This window comes from Schistocerca serialis, chromosome 4 (genome assembly GCF_023864345.2).
Source record: "Schistocerca serialis cubense isolate TAMUIC-IGC-003099 chromosome 4, iqSchSeri2.2, whole genome shotgun sequence".
NCBI lineage: Eukaryota > Metazoa > Arthropoda > Insecta > Orthoptera > Acrididae > Schistocerca > Schistocerca serialis.
Window position 1 is genome coordinate 580,629,832 of NC_064641.1, and position 13,237 is coordinate 580,643,068.

At 38.1% G+C, this 13,237-nt stretch overlaps 1 protein-coding gene and 1 non-coding gene across 3 annotated transcripts in view; both read left to right on the forward strand.

Annotated features, from left to right (window-relative positions):
- LOC126475320 (solute carrier family 22 member 7-like) overlaps nt 1-13,237 on the forward strand; it is a 185,736-nt gene that overhangs the window by 150,374 nt on the left and 22,125 nt on the right. For both annotated transcript variants that reach the window (XM_050103103.1, XM_050103104.1), the window contains one exon: nt 3,483-3,704. In XM_050103103.1, the coding sequence (XP_049959060.1) occupies nt 3,483-3,704 (222 nt within the window). The remainder of the gene's footprint in view (nt 1-3,482; nt 3,705-13,237) is intronic.
- Trnap-cgg (transfer RNA proline (anticodon CGG)) lies at nt 4,705-4,779 on the forward strand. The gene has a single exon. It is a non-coding gene; the product is annotated as a tRNA-Pro (tRNA).

Genomic DNA, 13,237 nt, shown 5'->3' on the forward strand with positions numbered 1-13,237 from the left:
CTACTCCCTCCATCAGTCACCCTTTCCAGTGATTCTGGATTGCTCGCCAGAGTTTGGTCAGTGTTTCACAATATCTGTCTGAGTTTATTGTCATCCCAGGTTGCATGAAATTTGTGAGTAGTACCCCATTCCAATCCCAAAACACAGTCACCATAACCTTTCCTGCCAACTGTATTTGTTTGAATTTCTCTGGTGGCAGTGAACTGGAGTGACACCACTGACGAGATTGTTTTCTTTTAGGGGTTTAGTGAAACACCCACATTTCATCTCCCATGATGACAGTGTCCAACAACTTATCCTTGTTGCCTTCCCTCTTACATTGTTGAGGAAACTTGCGAGCACAATCAAGGCATTGCTCCTTGTGTCTGTCAGTCAGCATCCAGGGGACCCAGTGAGCACACACCTTGCAATAATCCAACATTTCTGTTAAATTTCTTTCAGTTGTGCCATTAGAAGCTTCAGGAATGCGTTCAATAAGTTCACAGTTAGTGACCCTCCTATCTTTGAGCAGCTAAGTGTTGGTCTTCTGGCCAATCACATCTGAAACCAGAGGTCTTCCACTCCATTCTTCATCTTGAGCTTCTGTGTGAGCCTCAGCAAAAGCCCTGCAGCATTTGAGGATGTGCTGAATGGTCATGCAGTCTTCATAATAAACCCCAGGCAGTTGTCGATGAATCTCCATGGGTGGTAACTTCCTTGTGTGGAGAAACCGGATCACTAGGTGGGAGCGGTGATCAACACTTCCATCTTTGATGGCCACCAAGCCAACATTGAGTGACATAGCAAATCGCAAACAGGCTGGCTCGAGAGTGGGGGAATCATTGCGCATGGCACTGTTGTCAGATTTAGCCTAGTACCTTCCGTCGAGGTTGTGGCTCATTGGGAACCTTACTTTTGGTACAACCCTCCTATAAAAATCTAATATATTTAGTTTTGGAACATGCCTTGCATTTGGAAATGATAATGATACATAATCTTATAATAAAAATATTTTCTTATCTTTGGATTATTTTATTTTATTTTCTGCTGCTTGTGCAGTGTACTGATGGGATGACCAGTGATCTTAATTGTTTATGTACTTCAGGTTTATTTTCACACACTTCCCGTGTTACCAATACTTACATTTCATGCACAAGATGCCCCTCATTACTATTTTATGGGCAGTTTTTGCATATGTTCCAATCACTTGTTAATTAAAATCTTTGCATGTGCACACAAATCACTTCTATGTAGTGACTTCTTGAATTGCTTTATTTATTTTCTAAAAAAAAAAAAAAAAAAAAAAAAAAAAAAAAAAAAAAAAAAAAAAACAGCTAGTGTTCCATGGCCTGTTCTTTATTTATTTTCAAATGAAGTTTCCAAATTCATTTTCCCAGTCTGATTGTTTCCTATGTTGTTTATAGTTCTTACGTTAATGTTGTGATTTTTTTTTTTTTTTTTTTTTTTTAAGGAAATGAAATATATAAATTTTGTTGTTCTGATGATTTTGCTTAAAATTTTGCAATTGTTCCAATATTTTCAAAGATATTTGAGGCACTGCTACATACACAAATAAGCAGCTAATCTGAGAAAAACAAGTTCCTATGTAACAGTCAGTTTGGTTTTTGCAAGGGCAGAAAAACAACAGCAGCCATTTTGGAATTTGTGTATCAAACTTGAACACCTCGCAAAGACGAAAACATGGTGTCACTGCTATTATGTGATCCAATCAAAGCATTAGATTGCATTCCTGTTGACTTACTACCAAGGAAGGTGAAGTTTTATTGTGTGTGGGGTAGCACATTAAATGTAATGTATTCTTATTTATGCAACAGCAAACAATTTGTATCAGAAATATAAATTCCTCTTTGATGGAAACCAGCAGAGATGTTCCCCAAGGATCTATTCTAGGACCCTTCTTCATTAGAGCAATCAATGATTTACCTAATAATATAGCTCACTCTGTCATATGTTATGCCGATGATACGACACTACTTACCATGTGTTGAAGGATTTCAGATCTGAATAGGATAGCAAAAGAAACTGTTGATATGGCCTTTGACAAATTTGAATCTAATACTCCTGTGTAAGCCTAATAAAACCCAATAACTCGAAATGGGAATGTCAAATAAAGTATAAAATAAGTCACTAAAACTTTTAGGTGTTTACATTGACTCCATATTCCACTGGAACATATCAATCATCTGCCTGAAAATATATCTTAGGGTGTCATACCTAATTGCCAAACTTAGGGATTTAGTGAGCTTATATTACGTTAGGGGGACGTACTCGGGACTTTTCCTGTCTTGTACTCGTATATCATAGGATCTGATTGTATGTGGATGATCCCCTCACATCAAGAATATTTTAAAAATAAAATAGAGGACCTGTGCATGTCGCAAAGTGGTACAGCTACCTATCAGATAACCCATTTTATCCTATTAAAGAATTCTTTGAGGTGCCTCTGGAGAATATTAGCATTTAACAGAGTTTCCTATAGTTTATTATATTATTGTGTGCTGTGTTTACATTTTGTGTAGTTATGCTTCTGCAGTTCATACAGTTAAGTCCTGTATGCTCTACCCGATTACTGTTGCACAGGGTTTGTACTATACTGTATTATACTATAACTTACGGGCACTAGCTCTTAGAAATTTTTCTGTGGTGTACTTTATTATTGCTGTGTCCAATATGTGTGGTATAATTAACTGACATTAACGTATTTTATTTTTAAGTACCCATATGTGTTACTACATTCTGTATTATGTTACAGTGATGAAACTGATTTCATGGAAAATGATCAATGGTGTACAAAAATGTTTGACTCTTGAATTCAGTTTTTAATGAGATTTAATCTATTATTATCTGTATCACTTGATAGTAAGTAGATTTTTAAATTTTTTATGGTGTTTTGATTACATTTATAAACATTTAAGACTTGTTGGCAATCTTTGCATCAGTTTGAAATCTAATTAAGACAGGACTGAATGTTTGTGCAGCTCTTCCAGACAGTACAATGTAATGTAACTCAATCATCTGCAAAAGTCTGATATTATTATTATTATTATTATTACCTGATAAGTCATTAATATGATGGACCATGGTGGTATATTTATCCTGGGTTACATTTCATTTGATTAAATAGAAATTCTTGAAATGTGGTAAGGAGGGATAACTGCACTTCATCAGATTTCACTTCTACCATAAACACTGAATACTTTACTCTGCAGCAGAGTGGGTGCTGTTCCGATCCTTCCTAATTAAAACTATTTTCTGGACTGGTACATGAACCAGGAACATTGACTTCTGTTGGTAATACTCCTACCGACTGAGCAATGCAGGCATGACACTTAAAGTACACTCTAATCTTCCAATCTTCCAATAAATAGGCCGACTACTTTTTCAAAATGTTTGTGATCAGCAGAGTCAGTTAATCTGTTAAATGTGAAATTGAATTTCTGCAATGATAATGTGATAGTACCTTGATAAATTATGTTCTGCAGGTATCTGCCTGAATCTCCTCGGTGGTATATTAGCAAGGGCCATCCAGAAGAGGCTCTCAAGGTTCTTCAACATATTGCTAAAGTAAATGGCAAGCCAGTACCACAAGATATGTTCAGCAAGCTGAATATATTGTCTCAACAAAGAAGTCCAAACATGAGTGTCAAAACTATCTTCACCAACAAAAACCTATTCAAGAATACTGTTCTTTTAATGTGTGGCAAGTATGTACCTTAAGCTTATCTAGGTACTGCAATCCTCAGTTACCATATGTATGTAAAAGACACTATTGCACAAAACATTTCTTACTGCACTTAAGCAAATTCATTTAAAATAGTTGATATTGGCATTATACAGGATTGTATGACGAAAGTAGGAGTTTACATCTCAATGACAGTTATATACAGTTATAACATACTAAGTAAATGAAACACCCACAGAAAATCTCGTATTTTATCTCCTCTATCCCCATCCACTCTCAATTCCTTACATTGTCATTACTGAATTGACATTTCTATGATACGTCAGGATGTGTCCTATCAACTGATCCCTTATTTTACTGAAAGAGTGTCATAAATTTCTTTTCCATGGTTTGATTCAGTTCATTATTTTTACTCATCTAATCTCCAGCATTCTTCTATAGCACCACATTTCAAAAGCTTCTATTCTCTTCCTGTCTGCTTGTCTCAAATATATATTATACATATTTCACTTCTATATGAAGCTACACTCCATGCAAATGCCATCAGAAGATACTCTCTTACATTTAAATTGCTATTATATTTTAGTAAATTTCTCTCCTTTAGAAATGCTTCCTGTGATATTGTCAGTATGCAATTTACATCATCTCTACTTTGGTCATAATCAGTATTGGTTCTAGAATGAGATTTTCACTCTGCAGCAGAGTGTGCGCTGATATGAAACTTCCTGGCAGATTAAAACTGTGTGCCCGACCGAGACTCGAACTCGGGACCCGAGTTCGAGTCTTGGTCGGGCACACAGTTTCAATCTGCCAGGAAGTTTCATATCAGCGCACACTCCGCTGCAGAGTGAAAATCTCATTCTGGAAACATCCCCCAGGCTGTGGCTAAGCCATGTCTCCGCTATATCCTTTCTTTCAGGAGTGCTAGTTCTGCAAGGTTCGCAGGAGAGCTTCTGTAAAGTTTGGAAGGTAGGAGACGAGATACTTGCAGAAGTAAAGCTGTGGGTACCGGGTGTGAGTCGTGCTTCGGTAGCTCAGTTGGTAGAGCACTTGCCCGCGGAAGGCAAAGGTCCCGAGTTCGAGTCTCGGTCGGGCACACAGTTTTAATCTGCCAGGAAGTTTCATATCAGCGCACACTCCACTGCAGAGTGAAAATCTCATTCTGGAAACATCCCCCAGGCTGTGGCTAAGCCATGTCTCCGCTATATCCTTTCTTTCAGGAGTGCTAGTTCTGCAAGGTTCGCAGGAGAGCTTCTGTAAAGTTTGGAAGGTAGGAGACGAGATACTGGCAGAAGTAAAGCTGTGGGTACCGGGCGTGAGTCGTGCTTCGGTAGCTCAGTTGGTAGAGCACTTGCCCGCGACAGGCAAAGGTCCCGAGTTCGAGTGTCGGTCGGGCACACAGTTTTAATCTGCCAGGAAGTTTCAGTATTGGTTCTGTTGTTCCCCAAATAACAAACCTGATTTATGGATTTTACTGTCTAATTTCCTAATTAAATTCTCTTAGCATCACCTGAATTAATTTGGCTGCATTCTATTAGCCTTGTTTTACTTTTGCTCTTTTTCATATTACATTCTCTTTTAAAGGCACTAATCACTCCATTCAACAATTCTTCCGTGTCCTTTGCTATCTGATGGAATCACATGTTTTTCGGCAAACCTTAGACTTTTTATTTCTTCTACATATCTCTACAGCTGTACTCCGCAAGAAATCTTAAGGTCTGTGGTGGTGGGTACTACACTATTGGCCATTAAAATTGCTACACCACAATGATGACGTGCTACAGATGCGAAATTTAACTGACAGGAAGAAGATGCTCTGATATACAAATGATTAGCTTTTCAGAGCATTCACGTGAGGTTGGCGCCAGTGGTGACACCGACAACATGCTGACATGAGGAAAGTTTCCAACCAATTTCTTACACACAAACAGCAATTGACCAGCACTGCCTGGTGATTTGTTGTTGTGATGCCTCGTGTAAGGAGGAGAAATGCTTACCATCACGTTTCCGACTTTGATAAAGGTTGGATTGTAGCCTATCACGATTGCGGTTTATCGTATTGTGTCATTGCTGCTCGCGTTGGTCAAGATCCAATGACTGTTAGCAGAATATGGAATCTGTGGGTTCAGGAGGGTAATACGGAATGCCGTGCTGGGTCCCAACAGCCTCGTATCACTAGCAGTCGAGATGACAGACATCTTATCCACATGGCTGTAACAGATCGTGCAGCCATGTCTCGATCCCTGAGACACAGACGGGGACATTTGCAAGACAACAACCATCTGCATGAACAGTTCGACGACATTTATAGCAGCATGGACAATCAGCTCGGATATCATGGGTGCAGTTACCCTCGATGCTGCATCACAGACAGGAGCACCTGCGATGATGTACTCAACGATGAACCTGGGTGCACGAATGGCCAAACGTCATTTTTTCGGATGAATCCAGGTTCTGTTTACAGCATCATGATGGTTGCATCCGTGTTTGGCGACATCGCGGTGAATGCACATTGGAAGCATGTATTTGTCATCACCATACTGGCGTATCACCTGGCATGATGGTATGGGGTGCCATTGGTTACACGTCTCGGTCACCTCTTTTTCGCATTGAAGGCACTTTGAACAGTGGACGTTACATTTCAGATCTGTCATGACCCGTGGCTCTACCCTTCATTCGATGCCTGCAAAACCCTACATTTCAGCAGGATAATGCACGACCGCATGTTGCAGGTCCTGTACGGGCCTTTCTGGATACAGAAAATGTTCGACTGCTGCCCTGGCCAGCACATTCTCCAGATCTCTCACCAATTGAAAATGTCTGGTCAACGGTGGCCGAGCAACTGGCTCATTACAATATGCCACTCACTACTCTTGATGAACTGTTGTATCGTGTTGAAGCTGAATGGGCAGTTGTACCTGTACACACCATCCAAGCTCTGTTTGACTCAATGCCCAGGCATATCAAGGCCATTGCTATGGCCAGAGGTGGTTGTTCTGGGTACTGATTTCTCAGGATCTGTGCACCCAAATTGTGTGAAAATGTAATCACATGTCCATTCTAGTATAATATATTTGTCCAATGAATACCCGTTTATCATCTGCATTTCTTCTTGGTGTAGCAATTTTAATGGCCAGTAGTGTAATCGTGTCACTACCACTTCCCCCTTGTTCTGTTTGCCATGAATGGTTCATGGGGAGAAAGATAAGAGAGAAGCCTACATGTAAGCCCAAGTTTCTCTAATTTCACCTTCATAGTATTTTCATGAGCTTCACGTAGGAGTAATCAATATATTGTTCAACTCTTCTAGGAATTTATCATTTCTCAACTTTAATAGTATACCACACCATGATACAGAATGTCTCTTGCAGTGTCCACCTCTGGAGTTGTCTGAACATCTCTGTGATGCTTATGCTTTTACTAAATGTACCTGTAAAGGAACACTGCTTTTTTGGGAACTTCTCCATTTCCCCTTTAAATCCTATTTGGTGTGGATCACTGGCTGACTAGAAATATTAAAGTATTGGTTGAATGAGGCTTTTGGTTGCTATCTCCTTTGTGGGTAGACTATATTTGTCAATGAATCTTCCTATGAATCTCGTTGTGACTTGCTTTTACCTTCACATAGTTTTATATGTTTGTTCCACTCTGAATTATGCCATGTGCATACTCATTGAGATTGCGTGCATGTGACCGCTTCCAGTGATTGTTCTACAATCAAATATAATCATGCAGTAATGGACCCTTCTGCCAGTTAAAACTCAATGCATTAAATTTATTTTGTGTTAAGGGCCAACTGGCACTCTGGCCCAATGTCACAGAGATACTGAAACACCAAAGAAACTGGTATAGGCATGAGCATTCATACACAGAGATATGTAAACAGGCATAATACGGTGCTGAGGTCAGCAACACCTATATGACAACAAGCATCTGGCACAGTTGTTAGATATTGCTGCTACAATGGCAGGTTATCGAGATTTAAGTGAGTTTGAACATTGTGTTATAATCAGCACATGAGCATCTCTGAGGTAACAATGAAGTGGGGATTTTCCCATAGGACTGTTTCATGAATGTACCATGACTATCAGGAATCCGGTGAAATATCAAATATCCAACATTGTTGCTGCTGGGAAAAGATGCTGCAAGAATGGGAGCAATGACAACTGAAAAGAATCACTCACCGTGACAGAGATAACCCTTCTGCAAATTGCTGCAGATTTCAGTGCTGGGCCATCAATAAGTGCCAGTGTATGAACCATTCAACAAAACATCATCAATATGTGCTTCTGGAGCTGAAGGCCTGCTTGTGTATCCTTGATGACTGCACAACACAAAGCTTACGCTTCACCAATGCCCATCAATACCATCGGACTCTTGATGACTGAAAACATGTTGCTTAGTCGGACGAGTCTCATTTCAAATTGTATCAAAGGAATGGACTTGTACGGATATGGAGATAATAACATGAATCCATGGGCCCTGCATGTCAGCAGGGGACTGTTCAAGCTAGTGGAGGCTCTGTAATGGTGTGGGGCAGTTGGAGTGCTATGTGACCCCTGATGCCTCTAGCCATGACTCTGACAGGTGACATGTACATAAGCATCCTGTCTGACCACCTTCATCCATTCGTGTCCATTATGCTTTCTGGTGGACTTGGGAAATTCCAGCTTGACAATGCGACACCCCACCTGTCCAGAATTGCTACAGAGTTGCTCCAGCAACACAATTCTGAGTTTAAACAATTCTGCTGGCCGCCAAACTCCTGAGACACGATCATTACTGAGCATATTTGGCATGCCTTGGAACGTGTTGTTCAGAAGAGATCTCCACTTCCTCATGCTCTTATGGATAGCCCTGCAGGGTTCATGGTGTCAATCCCCTCTAGCACTACTTCAGACATTATTAGAGTCCATGCCAAATCATGTTGTGGCACTTTTGTGTGCTCTTGGGGGCTCTACACTATATTAGGCAGGTGTACCAGTTTCTTAGGCTCTTCAGAGTATATGCAAATGCCTCTGTTATGAGCCACATTCTTTTTCCATTGTTGGGAATACTTTCCTCCTCCAGCAACCCATGGTGCACTATTGCTAGAAGAGGAACAAGTTTTGCGTACACTATGTACACTTTTACTGGTATCCTATAAAGTCCAGTAGCCACTCCTCTGTTGAGTGATTTCAGTTTCTTCTCTGTTACATGGTCACTTACTTCAGTATCTGATATTTTGTACATGCTTGATGTTACTCAAGTATGTGGGTGATCTAGAATAACATTAAATATAGAGATAAAAACTTCAACATCCAATATTACTAATTATACCTTTATTTCTGGTATCTGTTTTGAGCAATCTCAGTTGCCCCAATCAGATCTATAAAGCATATAGATGGAAATTATAATTATAATGAGGTCAGATATGATGGGATGTGGTACATATTTACATAACATGTATCTCTGACACACCCCTTATGCAAATACACCTCAATGAATCTTCATCATCTGTTCAATATATTGTGTCACATCATTCTAAGTCATTCCAGGAACATGAAGAATGTTATACATTAGCTTTTCAAGTATAAAACAAGGTTTACATAAATTGTTGTGCATGATGCACCAGCTATCCAAGCTCATGTTCATACAACAGATGAATGAGTACTGAGATTGAGAACTACACAGGTTTTATGAACTACCAACATCTTATGATATGTACTTTCCTCATTGTGTCTGTAATTTTACCACTTAACCTTGAATGACATCCTCTAAGCTTATTTGATACTGTTAAATTTTCTACATTGTTCTTGCCATGTAATGTATGTGATTATGTGTGTAGTAAGTTAGTACAATTGATGTAAAACACTTTCTTTTATAATATTATAACAGTTTTAATCACAAAAATTAAAAAAAATTGGTTTTTAAAAATCAGTTTGTGTATTCCTGGGATGTAATGTCTCCCTCGTGCTTAATATGTTAAGACATACTTCTGGATGTTCACAGTTCCAGTGCCATCTGGTGGTAGTTGGTAACATCTGTTGCCATTCATATATTGTGTGAACATGAGCTTGTGTAACTCGTGCAGCATGTATGACATTTTACATAAACCTAGTGTTATATTTGACATGCTGACATATTGCATTCTTTGTGTTCCTGTAACTCTTTGTTCTTTATTTGTCCATGGATCATTTCTTATAATGATATTGGACACATAATGTTTACATAAAGCTTACATTAGCAAAAATAGTCACAAAAAATGTCATTAAAAGTACATTATAAAAGGCACCAATGATGATAATTGATTTTTCTCTAAGTCCTTGGTCTCTACTTAGCACTGCCAAGAAAAACTGATAAAAAGTAGAGGACAGCAGCATCGGTGTTTTGACACAAAATATAATTTTGTACATCTTACATACCTGAAGTGATTCTGTACATCTTGGTACATTTGTTGCAATTTCCCTTTGCAGTGTGTACTGAGCTGACACACCATTTAATTTTTTATTTCAAGATGTTCTTTAACACTGTAAGGGCAAATACTGATCAGAAGTCTTTTTAATGTTCTTTTAAAAAGAAACATCTGTATACATTGTGGTAGACTGTTGTACAGTATGTGTATAGCATTTACAGGTTTGTCTGGTAATTTTAGCCTACTTCCTTCTGTATGATAGTCATTTTTTTCTTTTTTTATTATGTTTGTGATATTCTCCATTTAGAAATGCAGTGCAGTTAGTTTTTATGCAGATAGCTGTTCCAAACCAGGATGTCATATGAGAGGCGCAAATGGGCTAGTCCATAGTACATTGTTTATAGTGTGTGTCTATTGACTGACTTTGACATTTTTCTCATCAGAAATATGCTTGAACCCTATTTTGCTGCAAATGTTATTTATGTGATTCTCCTACGTCATTTATCTATCCGCTGTAACACCTAGAAATTTATAGCTGTTTGTCTCCAAGCCTGCCAGTAATGTTGTCCAAGGTGTGTTTTATGTTTGCATGTATCTGCATATATATGTTGTTTTGTTTCCATGTATAAAGAGATTTTTTTCCCTGAAATAATTGTTTCCGCATTTCATATTTAGCAAAGCCTTCTTTTGCAGGTCATCTGTTGTAGAACTGGTAACAACAAATGAAATGTCATCTGCATACACGACTACACTATCAGATACTGTTTTGGTCATATCATTGACGTACAGAATGAAAAGTAGTGAACCAAGGATGGATCCATGAGGAACCCCATGCGACACAGTTTCCAAATTTGAAAAGACACTTGTAATCATGTTTTTTCACTTTTTGCTTTTTTTTCTGCGCACTGCTTTCTATTTTCCAAAAATGATTTAATAACGTCCACTCCTTTCCCCGTTGTACCATATAAGTGAAGCTTTTCTAATAGGATGCCATGGTGTACACAATCAAATGCTTTAGATAGGTCCAGGAACATACCACAGACTTCCTTCTGTTCATAAAGTGCTTTAGTTAAAAGTGTTATGAATTCAGCTATTGCTGTTTAGGTGGATTTGCCCTTTCTGAACCTATGTTGTTCATCATTGAGAATATTGCATGTTTGTGTAAAATTTAATATTCTGTCTTTTATTATGGTTTCTATTATTTTAGAGAGTACAGATGTAATTGTTATATGTCTGTAATTTCCTGGGTCTTTTTTTGCAGCCTCCTAACCTAACCTAACCTAACCTAACCGCAGGCGCACTGGAAATATTCCTTTTTGTATAGATAAGTTTATCAGACAGTTTAATGTCTTTACTAATGTCACTGTAAACAGCATTTAATTAGTTTAGTGGATATACCATCTAGTCCCACAGTGATTTTTTTTTGTTTTTAGACTACATAGTATTTTTAAAATTTATGATTTAGTGGTTGGGATCAGGAATAAGCATTTTGTCTCATATCGACTGTTGATTGTGTTAATTTTGGAAAATAAATGCATAAATAAATAAATAAATAAATATAATTTTATTAATTTGTCCACAACTTCAATATAATGGTTGTTTAAAGTATTTCTGACATTTTGTGCATCCCTGAGTTCCCTCCCATTTACCTAAAGTGTTATGTTATCAGTGGTTTCCACACCTACAACTTTCGTCCCTTTGTTTATGAGAGACAATATGGTGTTAGTCATATTTGTTGAGGTTGCTATCTTGGTTTTATAATATGTCAATTTAGTATTTCATCCCATGTATGATTTCTTCTGTTCCCTATGTGCATCCTTATTTTCTTGGGTTTGCCTTAGCTGACAATTTTCATGCATACTTTTCCCCTCTTCCTTTTTACCTCTAGTGTGACCCAATTTTTATTATTCATCTTATTTATTTCCCTGTGTACTAATGGACATGCAACATCTGTGTAATGGCCTAATGCGTTGCAGAATGATTCGCATCCTTTATCTAGGTTTTCTGTTAAGTATGCTTGACTAAAGTCTTAGGTTTCCAATAGCCTTTGTAGCCTATTATGTTTGTTTGCTTAGTTTGTTTAAACTATTCAAATATTTTTCTTGCCTTCCTATGTTGCCTACTAATTCAACTAATATCTGATAGAGGTCTGCAATGGTTGTGTATATGACTCGTACTATCTGCCTGCTCTGTGCTATATTAGAGATCCACATGATCTATTAATGTTTCTGTATTTACAGCATCTTATGGACTGTCTACTGCTAAATTAAGTCCATAAGTTTTAATCAGGTATTGAAAACTCCTTGTATAGCAGTTGTCTTTTAGTGTGTTAATCTTTAGATCACCAGCTACAATTATATAAGGGAATTCCCTGCTGGCCTTATCTAACTTGACTTCTAACTCTTTTGGAAATCCATTTATCTGACTGTTTGGTGACCTGTAGAGCCCTATTATCACACATTTTCCCCCTTATTATGTACTCTGTATGGCTGCAGTTTCAAACAGCATTTCTGTACAGTTTTGTACTGACCATGGAATGATACCCTTTATTTTACTGTGTACACAAACTGCCACCCCTCCACTCTTATGTTCATATCTGCAGAAATTAGCAACTTTTTTATTCCTGTATGTTCATTTCCCTTTAGCCCATGTTCTGATATAATAAACACATGCGATAACTCTGCAGCTACTAGTACATCTTTGTGTTCTAATTTACTGGATGTGTACTGTATATTCTGCTGCAATATTCTTATATTAGAAATATTTGTGTTAATGTTTTGATTTTCTGTGGTACCTTTCTTTTTACCTGCTAGTACAAAAAAATCCTACTCCTTGCTTCTTTCTCCTCTCCCGTATTTTGACTGCAGGATCTCTGCCACAACTTCTTCTTTTGCTGGTGATGACACTGCCTTTCCCTCCTTTGCAGGGCAGTGTGATGTTTCCTCTTCTGTTCTTTCATCTTGTGGCTGTTTTGAGTCTGTTACTGGATGTAGTATTGTATCTTCTATTTCTTCCCTCATTGACAGTGGTATAGGTCTCTGCACCTGTTTTTGTGTGCTGTTAATTTTTTCCTAATATTTCTTTCCCTGCAATTTGTTTACCATAGTTGTTTCTGTGCAGGTTGCGCTTTGTGAAATGTTCTCACAGTGAGCTTGTTGCTT